The sequence below is a fragment of the Ursus americanus genome, chromosome 16 (assembly GCF_024610735.1).
Source record: "Ursus americanus isolate L20-20 chromosome 16, mUrsAme1.1.p, whole genome shotgun sequence".
NCBI classification, from domain to species: domain Eukaryota; kingdom Metazoa; phylum Chordata; class Mammalia; order Carnivora; family Ursidae; genus Ursus; species Ursus americanus.
This window is the reverse complement of record NC_142142.1, coordinates 1,951,572-1,969,978: the sequence shown is the minus strand read 5'-3', so window position 1 is coordinate 1,969,978 and position 18,407 is coordinate 1,951,572. Positions and strand designations below refer to the sequence as shown.

The window sequence follows — 18,407 nt, the reverse complement described above, 5'->3', positions numbered from 1 at the left end:
GTCTCTCATGGTTCATTCCCCCTTCTGTTTGCCCCTCCTTCATTCTTCCCTTCCTTGTCCTACCAATCTTCCTGCTACTTATGTTCCATAAATGAGTGAAACCATATGATAATTGTCTTTCTCTACTTGACTTATTTCACTTAGCATTATCTCCTCCAGTCCCATCCATGTTGCTGCAAATGTTGGGTAATGATTCTTTCTGACGGCTGAGTAATATTTCATTGTATGTATGGACCACATCTTCTTTATCCATTTGTCTGTTGATGGACATCTCAGCTTCTTCCACAATTTAGCTATTGTGGACAATGCTGCTATGAACATTAGGGTGGATATGGCCCTTCTCTTCACTATGTCTGTATCTTTGGGGTAAATACCCAGTAGTGCAATGGCTGGATCATAGGGTAGCTCTATTTTTAACTTTTTAAGGGACCTCCACACTGTTTTCCAAAGTGGCTGTACCAACTTGCATTCCCACCAACAGTGTAAGAGGGATCCCCTTTCTCCACATCCTCTCCAACATTTGTTGTTTCCTGCCTTGTCAATTTGTGCCATTCTAACTGGCGTAAGGTGGTATCTCAATGTGGTTTTGATTTGAATTTCCCTGATGGCTAATGATTTTGAACATTTTTTCATGTGTCTGTTAGTCATTTGTATGTCTTCATTGGAAAAGGGTCTGTTCATATCTTCTGCCCATTTTTTGATTTGATTATTTGTCTCTCGTGTATTGAGTTTGAGAAGTTCTTTGTAGATCTTGGATACCAGTCTTTCATCTGTAGTGTCATTTGCAAATATCTTCTCCCATTCCGTGGGCTGCCTCTTAGTTTTTTTGATTGTTTCCTTGGCTGTGAAGAAGCTTTTTATCTTGATGAAGTCCCACAAGTTCATTTTTTCTTTTGTTTCTCTTGCCTTTGGAGATGTGTCATGAAAAAAGTTGCTGTGGCCAATGTCAAAGAGGTTGCAGCCTATGTTCTCCTCTAGGATTTTGATGGATTCCTGTCTCACATCGAGGTCTTTCATCCATTTGGAGTTTATCTTTGTGTATGGTGTGAGAGAGTGGTCAAGTTTCATTCTTTTGCATATAGCTGTCCAATTTTCCCAGCACCATTTATTGAAGAGACTATCTTTTTTCCACTGGATGTTTTTTCCTGCTTTGTCAAAGATTAGTTGCCCAAAGAGCCGAGGATCCATTTCTGGGTTCTCTATTCTGTTCCATTGGTCTATGTGTCTGTTTTTGTTCCAGTACCATGCTGTCTTTGTGATCATAGCTTTGTAATATAGCTTGAAACCTGGCAACGTGATGCCCCCCAGCTCTGCTTTTCCTTTTCAACAATTCCTTGGTGATTTGGGGCCTTTTCTGGTTCCACACAAATTTAAGGGCTGTTTGTTCTAGTTCTTTGAAAATTGTCATTGGTATTTTGATCGGGATGGCATTGAAAGTGTAGATTGTTCTGGGTAGCATAGACATTTTAACTATGTTAATTCTTCCGATCCATGAGCATGGAATATTTTTCATCTTTTTGTGTCTTCTTCAATGTCTTTCAAGAGTGATCTGTAGTTTCTAGAATATAGATCCTTTACATCTCTGGTTAAGTTAATTCCGAGATAAGGTATGATTTTGGTGCTATTATAAATAGAATCGATACCCTAATTTCTCTTTCTTCAGTCTCATTGTGCGTGTATAGAAATGCAACTGATTTCTGAGCATTGATTTTGTATCCTGCCACATTACTGAATTGTTTTATAAGTTCTAGTAATTTGGGGGTGGAGTCTTTTGGGTTTTCCATATAGAGTATCATGTCATCTGCGAAGAGAGACAGTTTGACTTTTTCTTTGCCGATTTGGATACCTTTTATCCCTTTTTGTTGTCTGACTGCTGTTGCAAGGACTTCTAGTACTATGTTGAATAATAATGGCGAGAGTGGACATCCTTGTCGTGTTCCTGATCTTAAGAGGAAGGCTTCCAGCCTTTCCCCGTTGAGAATGATATTCGCCATAGGCTTTTCATAGATGGTTTTTATGAAACTGAGGAATGTGCCCTCTATCCCTACACTCTGAAGGGTTTTAATCAGGAAAGGATGCTGTATTTTGTCAAATGCTTTTTCTGCATCAATTGAGAGAATCATATGGTTCTTGACTCTTTTCTTGTTGATATGATCTATCACACTGATCGATTTGCGAATGTTGAACCATCCTTGCATCCCAGGGATAAATTCCACTTGGTCATGATGGATAATCCTTTTAATGTACTGTTGGATCCTATTAGCTACAGTCTTGTTGAGAATTTTGGCGTCCATATTCATCAGGGATATCGGTTTGTAATTCTCCTTTTTGATGGGGTCTTTGCCTGGTTTGGGGATCAAGGTAATACTGGCCTCATACAATGAGTTTGGTAGTTTTCCTTCTGTTTCTATTTTTTGAAAGAGCTTCAGGAGAATAGGTATTATTTCTTCTTTGAATGTCTGGTAGAATTCCCTGGGGAATCCGTCAGGCCCTGGACTCTTCTGATCACTGCTTCAATCTCTTCCTAATTAATCTGTCTGTTTAAATAATCAATTTCTTCCTGTTTCAGTCTTGGTAGTTTATAGGTTTCCAGGAAGGCATCCATTTCTTCCAAGTTGTTTAATTTATTGGCATAAAGCTGTTGATAAAAGTTTCTAATGATCCTTCCTATTTCATTGGTTTTGGTTGTGACCTCTCCTCTTTCATTCATAATTTTATTAATTTGGGTCCTTTCTCTATTCTTTTGAATAAGTCTGGCCAGTGGCTTATCGATCTTATTTATTCTTTCAAAGAATCAGCTTCTAGTTCTGATGATCTGCTCTACTGTGCTCCTGGTTTCTAATTCATTGATCTCTGATCTAATCTTTATCACCTGCCTTCTTGTGCGTGGGATAGGCCTGTTCTTCTGTTCCAGCTTCAGCTTCTTGAGGTGAGAATATAAAAACTGCACTTTAAATTTTCCTATTCTTTTGAGTGAGGCTTGGATGGCTATGTATTTTCCCCTTAGGACTGCCTTTGCAGTGTCCCATAAGTTTTGGACCGATGTGTTTTCATTTTCATTGGTCTCCAGAAATTGTTTGATCTCCTTCTTAATTACCTGGTTTACCCAATCATTCTTGAGCAGGATGGTTCTTAGTTTCCAACTGTTTGAATTTCTTCCAAATTTTTCCTTGTGATTGAGTTCCAGTTTCAAAGTATTGTGGTCTGAGAATATGTAGGGAATAATCTCAGTCTTTTGGTATCGGTTGAGACCCGTTTTGTGACCCAGTATATGGTCCATTCTGGAGAAAGTTCCATGTGTATTCGAAAAGAATGAGTACTCTGTTGTTCTGGGGTGTAGTGTTCTGTATATATCTATGAGGTCCATCTGGTCTAGTATATCATTCAAAGCTCTTGTTTCTTTGTTGATTTTCTTTTTTTTATAGTAATATTTTTTATTATATTATGTTAGTCACCATACAGTACATCCCTGGTTTTTGATGTAAAGTTCGATGATTCATTAGTTGCGTATAAAATCCAGTGCACCATGCAATACGTGCCCTCCTTACTACCCATCACCATCCTATCCAAACCTTTTTTTTTAATCAAAGTAAATATTTACTTAGAATGAGAGAAGCAATACAATGGCATCCAGTTAAAATTTTAAAAAGCTGACAAATAACAGCTATTTAAAAAATCCATAAAATATTTTAACTGCCTGAACCACTCCTATTTTTTCCTGTATCTTTGTTGATTTTCTGCTTAGGTGATCTGTCTGTTGCTGAGAGTGAAGTGTTGAGGTCCCCTACTATTAACGTATTATTATCTATATGTCTCTTTACTCTGGTTAAGAGTTGGCTTGTGTATCTAGCTGCTCCCCTGTTGGGGGCATAGATATTTATAATTTTCATATCCACTTGTTGGATACATCCTTTAAGAATAATATAGTGTCCTTCTGTATCTCTAACTACAGTCATTAGTTTAAAATCTAATCTGTCTGATATGTGAATTGCTACCCCAGCTTTCTTTTGAGGTCCATTGGCATGAAAAATGATTTTCCATCCCTTCATTTTCAGTCTGGATGTATCTTTAGGTTCAAAATGAGTCTCTTGTAGACAGCAAATGGATGGGTCATGTCTTTTTATCCAATATGCAACCCTGTGGCATTTTATGGGAGCATTTAGGCCATTCACATTGAGAGTGATTATTGAGAGATATGATTTTAATGATGTCATGTTGCCTGTGAAGTCTTTGTTTCTATAGATTGTAAATTTCTGTTCTGTATCACTCTTGGGGTCTTCTTACTTTTATAGAACCCCCTCTTAATGTCTCATGTAGGGCTGGTTTGGTGGTTACGAATTCCTTCAGTTCCTGCCGGTCTTGGAAGGTCCTTATCTCTCCATCAATTCTGAATGACAGCCTTGCTGGGTAAAGGGTCCTTGGCGCATGTTCTTCTCAGTTAGAGCTTTGAAATACCCTGCCAACCCTTCCCGGCCTGCCAGGTCTCTGTAGACAGGTCTGACGTTATTCTGATATTCTTCCCTCTGTACATAAGGATTTCTTCCCCCTGGCCACTTTCAATACTGTATCCTTGGATCTAATATTTGCGAATTGAACTATGATGTGACGTGGTGTAGGCCTGTTCTCATTGACCTTGGGAGGGGTTCTCTCTGCCTCTTGGACACGAATGCTTGTTTCCTTTGCCAGATTAGGGCAATTTGTCTCAACTACAATTTGTTCAAATATCTCTTCTAGACCTCTCTCTTTCTCCACCCGCTCGGGGATGCGGATGATTCTGACATTGGAACGTTTCATTGAGTCAGTAATCTCCCTTAATGTACATTCTTGAGATTGGATTTTTTTTAAGCCAAGTTTCTGTTTTAACTTTCTCTTTTACCATCCCATCCTCCAATTCACTAATTTGTTCTTCTGCCTCATTTACCCTGGCCGTCAGGGCGTCTAGTTTAGACTGCATTTGATTCATAGCATTTTTAATTTCTGCCAGATTCGCTCTCATTTCTGCCCTTAGACATTCTATATTCTTGTTAATATTTTCGTTAATATTTTTTTCAAGCCTACTCATCATCTTGACCATTGTTACTCTGAACTCCATTTCTGACAATTTGGTTATATCCATATTCATCAGTTCTATGGCAGAGGCCACAGTCTCTGTCTCCTTTCTTTGCTGAGGGTTTCTCCTCCTCGTCATTCTGACGAGGAGAGGTTGTGGGGATGCCCAGAACCCAAATTATTGACCAGGACCCAGGCAGTGTGCACTTGTTTTATAGGGACCTTAGGGATGAGGGCTTCTTGATTTTTCAGCCTGCCTTCTGGGGGAGGGGCCTGCTGCGCTGATATTCAGGAAACCCTGTTTGGGTAGAGTCTCCGTGTCCCCTGCGAGGGGGGATGGGGATGGGCACAATGTGAGCCGGTATTTCCAGGCTTTTGTTCTCTGGCGGCTTTCCCTGGCAGTTTGCTGTGACTCTTCTGAGAGTCAGAGCAGCAGTGGCCGAATCCCAGCCTCTGTCTCAGAACAGAGAGATCACAGTCTGCTCTCCACTGAGCTCTCCTGGCCACTTTAACTCTGTTTCCATCAGTGCTGCTAAAAACCCTGCAGTGTTCCGGGATGTGTGCCCCACAGCCGGTGTCCCAGCCCTCACTTCCAGGGCCCGCACATCTCTGTCCTTTGTGCTTCTAACACTGGCAGCCGCCGCCCCCCCCCCCACCCCGTTCCCACGTGCGCTCCCGAGCTCCCGGTTTCAGTCTAGATCAAGTGTACGCTCCGGAGCTCCAGTCCTCAGTCTGGTGGCTCGAGCTCCCGGCTCACGGTCTCAGTCTGCTCTCTCACAGGTGCCGGTCCGCGAGTCCGCCCGCTCCCCCGTGCAGTTGGCTACCGCTTCCCAGCGCCCGAACGCGGTGGCTCCCTCCCCCTTCCATTTATCTTCTGATATCTGTGCGAGGTTTCAAATGAACATCTCCTGTTCATACTCAGTGCTGGAGATGTTCATTTGTAGAGATCCAGATGTATCTTCCTGCATGTCAGGCTGATTCCGTGGGAGTTCAGGATGGTCTGGTAGAACCAGTTCGATTCAGGGGACCAGCTGAAGAAGGGGTCCCCTACTCCTCCACCATCTTTTTTTTCCTCCTGTCAATGTGATCCTTGTTCTTTTTTTTTTTTTTTTTATGTTTTGCTATTTCTTTCTGGGAGCTTTTAGAGTTTTTCCCCTTGTTTTTGATGTTCTTAAATTTCATTATGCCTCTTTCATCAGTTTTTCCTCATCTTTCCTGTTTAGTATTCTATCATCTGTTGAAAGCAGAAGTCTTTCTTCTTTAATTCTGATTATTTTACCTCTATTATTTTTTTTAAAGATTTTCTCCTCCCCTTTTTTACTTTTCAGTCTCAAATTCCTATTATAGGAATTTGGGCACTTTTAACTCCATGTATCTTAACCTTTTTTTTTTTCTTTTTTTTTTTTAATATATTTTCAATTTGTTTATCTTCCTGTTTCCTTCTGTAAAGTTCCCTAATCTGATTGCCTAGTTTTTAAATTCATTCTTCAGCTGCACCCATTTCACTTCTTTACCCTATATAGTTGCATTCTATATTTCAACTATTATACTTAAATGGTTCTACTTGGTTCTGTTTTATTATTTCATATCCTTGCTCCATATTATTAACATCTTCCCTTATCTGTTTTAGTATACTCACTTTGCTGACTTTCAAATTTTGGACTGTCTATCCTAAACTCTCCTAATGGTGTCTGAAACTTGGCCTGTGATCTCATCTTCCCCAGGGAGTACTGGCTCCTTGGGAGGACAGGGCATTGTTCTAAGGTCAGATCCGGGCCCTCAGTCCAGGAGCTCAAGGAAGAGTAAGGGGTAAGAACCTTAGGCACCAGAAACCTGCCCCATCCAAGCTACTCCACAGTCTAGGGTTTCATCCTTATCAACCTTCTCCCAGGAGAAACAACCTTTGCAGGAGGAACTCCTAAAAGCACAACCTGCCAGTCTTAGCATTTGGAGTTCAACAAGTCAATGCCAAAAACCAGTCAATTCCCACCCATTTTCCTTAGCTTCTCACTCAAAACAGGGCTTCAGTGCTGCTTGGATTTTATTTCTTCAGACCCCTGTGAAGGGATAGGCATCAATGTCCCAAGGCAAAGGAAGACAAGCAAAAGGGGAACTTGGGTTTTTTTGTCTTCCTATTTTAACATCCTGTCCTGGCTCTGGGCTGTCACCGCACCTGCCATACACACCAACTCAAAACAAATCCTTCATCTTCCCAAGGGCTTCTCATGCTGTTCTCTGAATCCTGGTATCCTGAGGTTTTTCTCTAAAGTTATTCTAGGTTTAATCTTCAGAGAAGATGCAGTAATCTGTGCTAATTCAGCATCTTGGCAGGAACGAGAACCTTCTCTAGCAGGCCTTTCCCTGGGTGGATTTTGACAGTTTACTCAAACAGATTTAAAGAACTGAGTGACACTGTTATGTCAAAACTCCTTCCATTCCCATCTACTTATTTACGTAAGGTTCTTGGTACCTACATCTTTAAAAACTAAAACAACAATACAACTGATGCTGAATGCTGTCTTTTTCTAACAATAAGTAATATTCAATCTTCGATGAATAAAGTATTTGGGGTGGGGAAATGCAGGCCTATCCGTCCACTAGAGAGAGGCATTTCCAATATAATTGTACTTGTGACGCTTAATAATTATAACAAATTATAATTATGTTCTCTTGATTAATTATGTACTAATAATCATAATGGTAAGTCATTATTAAGTAATTTTTAAACATTTAGAACCTTAAAATCACAGGAAATAAAAACAAGAAATTAAATATGTATTTGAACCTTTTTTTTTTGCAAAATGAGACAAATGATAGGATGATCAATAAAAACCTTTCAAGCAAAAATATATATCAGGATAAAATTCTGAGAAAGAAGTGGAATAGAAGCAGAAATTCAAAGAAAAGAATGAATAACCTATAGTTCCTGTTAAAGAAGAAATTGCTCACAAATTTTTACAAATGGATAAGATGAATGTCCTACTCATGTAAAAACAATATTAGTTTTATTTTTAATTATCCATATTAAGGAAATTATAACCTTTGCAAGTAATTAAATTTAGGGTGGAAATTTTTTAAGATCTACCTAAAGATATCTTAGGAGATTCACCATTTTTTCAATGTTCTTTTTGGAATTACTCAAGCATAAAAATTTGAATATACCGTTCCAAAATACATCTCACTCTTTTTTCTAATCTACAAAACCAGCAATTCTTCTAGGTTTTCTTTTTGTCTTAAACCGCTTTCCCAGTCACTTGAAAAACAGTTTTGATTCCTTGTACTCCTTTATCTAACATTTCTACTTAGTTGAAAAATTGTTGATTCTCTTCCTAACTTCTGATTTTCTCCTTCCTTTCTGTTCCACTCTCTTTGCCGAGTTCCAATCTTCATCATCTCACCCAAGCCCTATTTCAGTGCTCCAACTTTTTTTTTTTTAAATATTTATTTTTTTACTTGAGAGAGAGACAGAGACAGAGACAGAGAGAGTGTGCGGGCGGGGTGAGGGCAGAGGGAGAGGGAGCGAGGGAGAATCGCAAGCAGACTCTCCGCTGAGTGTGGAGCCCAACTCCGGGCTCAGTCCCACAACCCTGAGATCATGACCTGAGCTGAAATTAAGAGTCAGATGCTCAACTGACTGAGCCACCCAGGTGCCCCAGTTCTCTAGCCTCTGCTTGCCACCAAGCAAGCCACGCCGCACACGCTGTTGTCAGATTATTCTTCCTGAAGTTCTGTCTGTCTTGCCAGCAGTACTTCTACCAGCCCACTAACTGATGGAGCTGACCTGTGAGGAGTCTCAGACACTTGCTACTTGTCCCCAACCGCTCCGGTGCCTGTCCTGTTTCCATTGAGAGCCTGACTAGTACCTTACTATCTCTCCATCAAGATCCTGCTTCTGCCCTTTAGCCATGATCTGTCTGTAAGGCCCCCTCAAGACCTTCAACTCAAATTTATTCCTAGGGCTTTTCCAGCTTCTTCTCTCAGGCAAGACACTCCGTTAGAATAGGTGTTCTCTCCTCAGAATCTAGCCCACAGACCTCATCCAAGTCCACCCAAATCACCCTATAAGGGTCAGAGGGACAAAGGAGAAACTCTCATAGGTTCGGCTCTGAACAGGGTCCTTCCAGTAGCAACCCACTGTCAAACAAGCTGAATATGAAGTCCCCTCCAGATAAGTCAAGGTCTAGAGTAAAACAGTTCTAACCTGCCTTTACAGCGTAATTGTCTACTACTTCCCTACATGTCTTCTATGGTTCTAGAAAAACAGAATTACTAATATATTTCATGTGCTCTGAATATACTGCATATTTTTTTCTCTATATATATTTGTAAAGTTCTTCCTATCTGGAATTCCCATCCTTCTTACCAGGACTATCACACTAACTTCTACTTTTACCCATTCTCTTAGAGCCAGGTCACATATTACCTTCACTTTAAGTAGTTTTCGTAATCCCCTAAAGGGAATGATAGCTCTCTTCTTGAAAACCTAGTACCACTACTACATTATATAGTACCACGTTACATGGCACTATATCGTACATTGTATCACACTGTATTATATAGTATTAGGTAGCACATTATATATAAATATATAAAATATATATTATCTTTATAGAACATGTCATTGTATACTTATATATAACATATAGTATATTTTATGTATTATTTATGTTTATATATACACACATATTATTATATACTCATTCGCTGCCTGTGTTTTATTTTAAACCCTCTACTAGGCTGTGGGCAACCTGTGGGCAGGGGCTGTGCCACACTCATCCCTGTGTCCTCCACAGCACACAGTAGTTATGCAATAAATATTTACTGAATTATTAACTATCTACCTATCATTGGATATTGAATAAATCTCCAGGTTCCTGCTTCATGAACTTCTTTGTAATATAATTTTTATAGAAACCTTCATTAAATGCGGCCTCGACATATTCATACATATAAGATAATTCACAACTTAAGAATAACTAAATATAGTAAAATAAAGATAAGAGTTTTGACATATTTAGGATGCAAATATAGAGTTGGAAAAAATTCCCAACAATTAGGTATCAGAAAAGTTTCGTTCTCTTATGTAGAGTGTATACGTTAAGGCTAACGGTCAAAAGCTAATGACAAAAACCTGGATAATAACTTGTAAATTAATGAAGAAAGGCCTTATTCATACACTAGGAAAGACCATTCTGAGATTAGACCCCACACCTTGATGACAAGTGCCTTCACCAAATGTGACCGTAAAAAAAAGTACATTGTACTTTGTGGTAAATTACTTAAGGGGAGAGATTGCATTTTATTTGTCTTTGGACCCCTATAGTGCCTGATGGGTTAGAGCCCAAAGATACTTGTTAAAATCAATAAAGACATTTAACTGACATCTGTCCCATTAAAATAAGCCACCTTGTAAGACTGACGCACTACAACAACAAAGTCCTTCATTTCGAAGAGTGTACACTGTTCTCTACCATCTATGACAGCAAGTTACAACTTCTTAGCCTGGGATTCAAGTCCTCTCACAATTCTCTTTCCTTTTTTAAAAGTTCGTTTCCCACTTTTTCCTTCAAGCATTTTCTCTGCCAGTCAGATTGAACTTCCTGATTTTACACTTGCTTGCCTCTGTACCTCTGGTCATTTGGCAATTTCTTACATCATTTATCATTTTCTTCCATGATTTTATCTTATACATAGCTTGTCTCTCTTAACAGGTTATAAGTTCCTTATATCAGAGAACATATCCTATATATCTTTAATGATATTTTATTTATTACGTAGCATAACATGGTAGACACACACACAAACACAAAATCTGTCAAAGGAATTACTGAATGTATGAATAGAACCAAAAGAACTCAAATCTAGACACTACTTTATGACAAGCCATAGAAGAAAAATGTTTCCTTAATTTACAGCTGGGTTCTTAACTATAAGGGGGCATTAAAAATACCTGGGAAACTTGTTAAACATGCAAATTCTTGGTGTTAGTTGTCATAAGGGGACTTGAAGGAATACCAAGAAGCAACTGTAATTGCCTAAGAAGATGGAATAAACTCTCGAGCCACTGTTGAGGGGAAAGAGGACAGAAAGGAAGAAACAGACCCGCGAGGATCACAGGAACACTCCAGGCCACGGGAGTCATCATCAAACTCTTCCTTTGTAGGAAAGTCATTTCTTAGCTGGTTTTCCTCACATCTAATCTTTGACTTTTGAAATCAGGATGACAAATGTGTTTATTTTAAGTTGCGTTCACTTAAATGTACATAGAGGAACTATGACTATTCTTCTCAGAACATTCTGCAGAGATATACCATATTTCAAAACGCACAATACATAGGCTGAACCATAAAAACTTTTTATCCAATAAAGCTCTTTGAAAAAAATGTCACTACATGTTAGATATTGCAAAGGATAAGCTCTGGTTATAAAGCAGCCAGGTACTGAGAGAAGTAATGTATTCTTTTTAGATTATTTCAAACAGAGGATATGAATTACAGGAAGACTTCAAGTGGTTAAGAAGAAAAGAGTTTTGCCTTTCAGAAGTTTATCAAGTGCCAGTATTCTAAACTTCCTACACTGAACTCCTTGGGGTAGTCCGATATAGTACACGCTATCTGTCACTTCTCTATCCATTTGGCAAAGACTACATAGAGACAAATGTTACAGAGGCTCAAAAATGGAGACTTCTGGAAAAATGACCAAAGCCAGAAATAAAGCTGTACTAATTAGAAAACAAATAATTAAATGGCCAAACCCGAATGTTATGTGATGCTGAAAAGAGAGAGATTTCTCAGGCACACCATCTGTTTTACAGTTTTTGATTTTGCTGTACTATAAACCTCAGAACGGTTTTGCAATGATCTAGCTGCTAGCTCATTTGCACAATTACTTTAGGCCAGAAATACTGATTGCACAGAATCATTTCAGAGATCAACACAGTCACAGAAGAGGGCAGATATAACCCAGCTTTCAGTGAAGACTGGTTTTTTAGCTCTTGAAGGAAAAAATATTATTTAAAAAAATGATTAGAAATTGCAAAGGAAAACTAGAGAGTTGAAAAAAAGGGTGATATCACTATAAGTTTCTGATATGTATCTGAACTTACCTGGGCCCACAGGGTCACCATCAACCCTTCTGTTGGCCAGTCTAATGGAAACTCCTCATCTCGTCTTGACCTCTCAGCAGCATTTATCCGGGAGCTGACTTGCTCTTACTTTCTCCAACATTCTTCTCACCTAACTTCACTGGCACCACTCTCCCGATTTTCTTCTCTCCACATCAGCCATCCCTTCTCAGCCCCCATGGCTGGCTTCTCCTCTTCTGGATGTTGTAGTGTCCAATGGCAGGTGCTGGGGCCTCTTCTCCTTTCTGTCTGTATTTTCTTCCTAATTTATCTCTTCAGCCTAATGACTTTACATGGCATCTATACGCTCGTGATTCCCAAATTTGTATCTCCAGCTCGGACTTCCCCAGTTCCAGACTCATATATTCGATTATCTATTTAATATCCCCACTTGGATGCCACATAGGCATCTCGGACTTTGCATGTCTAGTATGGAACTCTTGATCCACCAGCACCCCCCAGAAAAAAAGCTATTTTTCCACAGTGTTCCACATCTCGGTAAATGGCACCGCCATGGCCCCACCAGCTATTACAGCAAAATCTGGAAGTCATCCTTGGTTCCTCCCTTACCCTCGTTCCTCATCTAAGCCGCCACCAAGTCCTGTCAACTATACCTAAAAACATACTGCATTTATTTCTCTCCAGCTCTGTTGCTACCACCCTGACCAAGCCACCATCATTTTGCAACAATGCCACTGCAGTGTAAGCATATCAGGTATCTCCAGTATCTAGCACAGTGTCTACCAAACAAGAGATGTACAATAATTTTTTCATAGATGAATACTGCTTAGCAGTAGTTCCTATGTGTCTTTAGAAATCTCCAATCTCAGTTCTTGGATATTTTCTGAAATACCTATAGATTTATTCATTTATTGACTCATTCATTCATTCAGCAATCATTTATTGAGCATAGATTAATTAGGATTAGGCTCAATAACATATCTGACAGTGTGTTAAAGATGGCAGAAGTTTGTTTCCTGCTCCTATGAAAAAGCCTGGAGGTCAAGGGCTGGCATGGCGGCTCTGAGCTAAGAGCCCTGCTTCCTTGCATCTTGTTGCTCTGCCAACCTCAGTTTCTGGATTCCACTTCATGGTCTAATATTCCTAGCCAAACTCCAGCCATCACATCTGTATTCCATTCACCAGGAAAGAAGATATGCCTGAGGAATGCCATATGCCCTCCATTTAAGGGCACTTCCCCGAGATTGCTTCTACTTCCGCCATCATGATAACTAACAAAAACTGGGGATAACCAGCAATGAAGACTAGATAGCAATGTTTCCAGCTACAAGTGAGGATCCTCGTTAGCAGAGAACAAGAAGAGGATGAATATTGAGAGGTAAGTAGCAGCTTCCTCCAAGGTTCTGTTGTGACCAGGTCATGTTCTAGTGCAGGAAGACACAGGGTCTACGCAGAAGGCAGTTAGTCTGATGGGGGGAAGAGTATGTAAACGAGTAATTACTCAAGGTTTCAGGCCAGGTAAGAGCCACTCTTAGAAGATCTTGGTTTTTCTAAGCCCCTGAAGAGTCCTTGCATCCAAAGAGTTGAAAGAGAAGTGGATGGTTCCAAGGCTTTACATCACTTAACTATACAGACTGCTTCAATATTACAGTTTTCATGATGGCATTTCTCAGCTCTCTTCTACCAGACTTGATACCGTCATGGCTTGGAGCAAAGCAGAGTTCACTTAAACCTCTATAAACATATATAAACAACTCGGGTAATAGTTTTAATAGTTTGAAAATACCCATTTCAGAAATGTCTTAAGATTCAATAATTTTTTTAACTTGTCAGAAGGTGAAGATAATTGACTGTTTTAAGACTATATATAAACTACAAGACCAAATTAAAAAAAAAAAAAGCAATGGTAGCTTGTCAAAAAGAAAAAAAGAAGTAGTCTTGTAACTTACTGTTATCCACTGGTTATCTAGTAGTTCCTTAGCTGTGATTCTGTGAGCAGGATCTACCTTCATAAGCTGTTTCAAAACACTTTTAGCTGCAAATAAGGAAAAATCCTGAAAAATCTTAACTACAATTAATACCATACATTTTCTAGTTTGTTTCAGATTAGGTCTATATAACATGAGGGGAAGATTCCGATTATAAAATAAATATCATCAGAATAAATGGATAATAAATAAAGTTTCGGGCCTACAGTGAGGTTTTATGGCCTGGATTTGCTGGTGTATGGTCTACAGTAAAAATGGGCTAGATGGTCAGCAATTTCCTCTTCAATTTTTATTACGTAATTTCTGTTTTTGTTGGAAGTTTTGACTACAGCAATCATGGTGAAGAGATCACTGTTTCCACAAGTAAATAGTGTTATTTCTACAAGAAATTTAATGACAAAACAGAGATTGAGAGTATTTGAATTATTGGCCAAGTTTCTTATTATGTAATTTGCTTTAGTAAATAATGACAGATCTATACTTACCACGATCACTTACGGACTCCCAGACTGGATCTTCAAAACGTAGTTCTCCCTTTCTTATTAGCTCAAAAAGCTTCTCTTCTGAGCTTGCCAAAAAGGGTGGTTCCCCACATAATCTACAACACAGGCAATCACTCTGTTTAGATTTTTTTAAATAATCAAAACGAGGCTATCAAAAATTAAGTTTCCATAGAACTTGGAAGTACTGGTGCTTCAAATTTAAGTAAAGAATAGATAGAGGTGGGTATCTCTCTCTGGATGTAGAAACGGGAGCAAAGGAAGTTTTGCAAGATCAGTGATAGGACCTTATATACACTGAAATCTCCAGAGAAGCACATGAGCCCAAGGTCTTCCAAATGGGGAAAACTAAGCTTCAATAGGACCAAACTACAAGCAGGTGTGAGATTTTAAGTGCACAAATAATAGTGGAGATACACTTCAGTGTGAGCAAAGGTAAGGTAATGCTTAAGGTACATAATTCAAACGGGACTTAGAGGAAAACATACTGAGTTATCAGAGTCCAGTAAGCGTTTTCAGAATCGAATGACCATGTAAGGGCTTTATCCATGGTAAAATACTACACCAATGTTAGTAAGAATAAACCAAGGATAACCTTGGGTCTATAGGCTCTGAGTCAAAGCCAAAAATCCATTAAAAAGGTTACAACTCTTCAAAAATGGTATACCAAATGAAGATGGTCTGGATGAGGAAAATCCGATGATGATGATGATTTGACCTTTCAGTCTGGAATGAAAGCTGATCGTACGTAATGACCAACATCAGTAAAACCACCGGCAGTATGTATAAAGTAAACATGGGCTTGAGGCACATTCTGTAACACAGGGACTGTGTGTCTTCAGAATCTTGTAAAAGGAAGTATTGTATTGGAGCCCCTGGGTGGCTCAGTCGGTTAAGTCTCAGACTCTTCATTTCGGCTCAGGTCATGCATGATCTCAGGGTCATGAGATTGAGCCCCAAGCCCAGAGACAGCTCCACACTGAGTGTGGAGTCTGCTTGTCCCTCTCCCTCCCCCTCTGCCCCTCTCCCACTCCGTCCCTCCCCTCCCCACCTCGTGCACACCTGTGTGCACTCTCGCTCTAAAATAAATAAATAAATAAAATCTTTTTTTAAAAAAGGAAGTATTGTACTATATTTTACAAAGAAGCCTGTGCTTCAGTAACTAATCCAGTCCAAAACTACAAGAACTTGCTTAAAAGTCAAGTTCAATTCTTCACAGTACATTCTCAACAAATGTTAGCCACCATCTTTAGTATCAACCCAACAGCTGAGTAGAAGCCTGTAGCCAACAACTGGGTCTTCTCAATGACAGCCAGACAGAAGATGGACCTGGACTCATCACAGAGGCAACACTGTATGCCTGTTCTTCAACTCTCAGGATTATGTTTTTTCACTTTATTACTGAAAGAATAAAATGGCACAATGCCATTATGCTTCCCAAATGCTAGCCTATTATGTACCTAAGTATAATGATCTCTAAGTCTCCCAGCAGTTAGATTTTTACTGATTTTTCAAGTTCTATTTTTAAGTTCTTTTAAAATCTTTGCCATGAACATTTTCTGAATTAATCTAAGTTTGATAAATATTTCACATGACAATGAGGATGATGATGACAATTTCCTAGGGAAAAAAGCTGCTTTCGTCCTTGTAGTTTATCAACCTAGGCTGGAAAACAGAGCTTTTCATTTGCAATAGTTTCTTGTTAAGATATCAGTATTTATCAAATTGGTCTGCAATCTCTTATTTTAATGCTTTTTATTTCTCCAGCTCATTCTGACCCTCTTCTCTCTGATCCTATTTGCCTCACTAGTGTTTAGTTTTAAAATGCGATAAAAAAAAAAAAAGAAAGCCAGAAAAATGGTCTTAGGGACAATTACTATCTATTATAACAAGTACAGGCCGGCAAAAGTCCAGCTCATTGAGTCTGTTCGCACCAGTGATATGCACATTCGCCAACTGCTGAGCCGCTCCTGCACTGCCTGCCTAGCATGCAGCTATAGCTTAAGGGCCGTGTTTTAAAAATCCCACTTTCTTCTGTCCTTTGCAATTTTACTTACATAAAATGTATCTAATGGTTGGTCAATCAGCAGCATATGAAATTTTATGACAGCAATTTTCTGCACATCCAGAAAAGGGAATCCAAGACATGAAAAATGCCTCTTAAAGCCTTTCTATTATTTTCTGTTGCCTATGCCCCGGGAATCACAACAGCAGAGGAGAGTACCCGTGAAGAGTATTTATGTTAATTTCACCTTGAGAAAGTATGTTATCATTGTCCAATTAAGCAGAAATGAATCAGGGGTAACTGATAAACAAGAAAATAACCCCCCTGGAGAAGGTAACATGTTTGTGCCCTTGGTGAAAGAAATTATCTATAAGAACACGGGGCTCAGGCAAATTAATGAATAGGTGCTGATTAGCTAAGTGAGAGTCAACGGTAAGGGAAAAAGATGTCGTTGTGATGATATGCAGCCGCGCTCTGAAGCAGGAAAATTAAAGCTACATCTTTAAGAAGGAGAAAACACTTTAGATATGTACTACACCATCACTTTCTTTAACAACAAATTCAATCTGAGCAGGCAGCAGACACCCCATGAATTGTGGAATAATAGATTACATATATTATGTTTGACTTGTCTGGAAATTCTTACAAGTATAAAACACTAATTTAAAATAGTGATATTTTAAATTAAAAACTAAGGCTGATTTTTACAGTATGATTCTAATTAGCACAAAACAATGATCAAGAACTTTGTGACTACGTGTAAACTTTGTGCAATCTAAGCAGTGATGCGTGTTGACCATCTGACTTACAGCTACAATCGCATCTTCCAATTTCTACCGCCTGTGTATTCCATTTCACAGCACTGTGAAAATCTAACTACTGTGATGTCAATATTTAGAAATGGTCTGGAAGAGGTGGTGCACAGTGAAATCTTCAACGTGACCATAAAACTAATGTTGCATCAGCATAAAAATGTTCGTACTCACCACGAGGCAGAACAATGGCCACTAACTTTTCAGAACACCTCTTAGACAATTCGTTTTAATTCAATTTAACAAACATATGGAGCGCTGACTACATGCCTACTAATGTACCAGATACCAGGGATGCAAAGATGAATAACATAAGCTCTCTGTCTTTCATGGAATTTAGAGCAAGGAAAACAAAAACAGAAAAAACACACATACTCTAATAATTAAGTTACAATAGTACAATCTAGTTTTTTCAAGGGCTATGAGAACACAGGAAAGTGAACAATTCTATCTAATTCCCACATGTGCAAACTTTCCTGATGAAATATTATTGTTTTTCTTTCCGTGTGATTGTTTTGCATGCATTTTGGTATGTTGCTTTAAATCCTCTCTGGAGTGTGGGAATGTATATACATAGTGAATGCGGTAACTCTGCTGGGGTAGATAGGACTTAGGGAAACAGAAGGCGTTAATGTTTGAGCTGGAGGGCCCAGGAGAAAGCTTAGTAGAGAAGTAAACATTATAAGCAGAAGGAACTGCGTGAGCAAAGACCCAGAGACGTGTGATACGGGGTATGTGAATCATAAAGAATGGCCTAGAGTGGCTGCAGCATACTGCAGGCGCACGGGATATACACCTAGCCCAAGACTGGAAAGGCATGCTGGAGCAGGCCTTGGGAGACCTGCGTCATCCATGCTGGGAGGCTCTGACATTTTTCTGTAACAAGGGAGAATTATCAGAGGTTGTGAATCAGAAAGGCAGTACAGGGGCACCTGGGTGGCGCAGTCGTTAAGCGTCTGCCTTCGGCTC

The 18,407-nt window shown here is 39.2% G+C and overlaps 1 protein-coding gene across 1 annotated transcript in view; it reads right to left on the bottom strand.

Moving 5' to 3' along the window:
• STK33 (serine/threonine kinase 33) overlaps positions 1–18,407 on the bottom strand; it is a 150,371-nt gene that overhangs the window by 27,386 nt on the left and 104,578 nt on the right. The window contains exons 10-11 of the mRNA XM_045803841.2: positions 14,607–14,719; positions 14,083–14,168 (exon numbers count right to left, since the gene is read on the bottom strand). Of these exons, the coding sequence (XP_045659797.2) occupies positions 14,083–14,168; positions 14,607–14,719 (199 nt within the window). The remainder of the gene's footprint in view (positions 1–14,082; positions 14,169–14,606; positions 14,720–18,407) is intronic.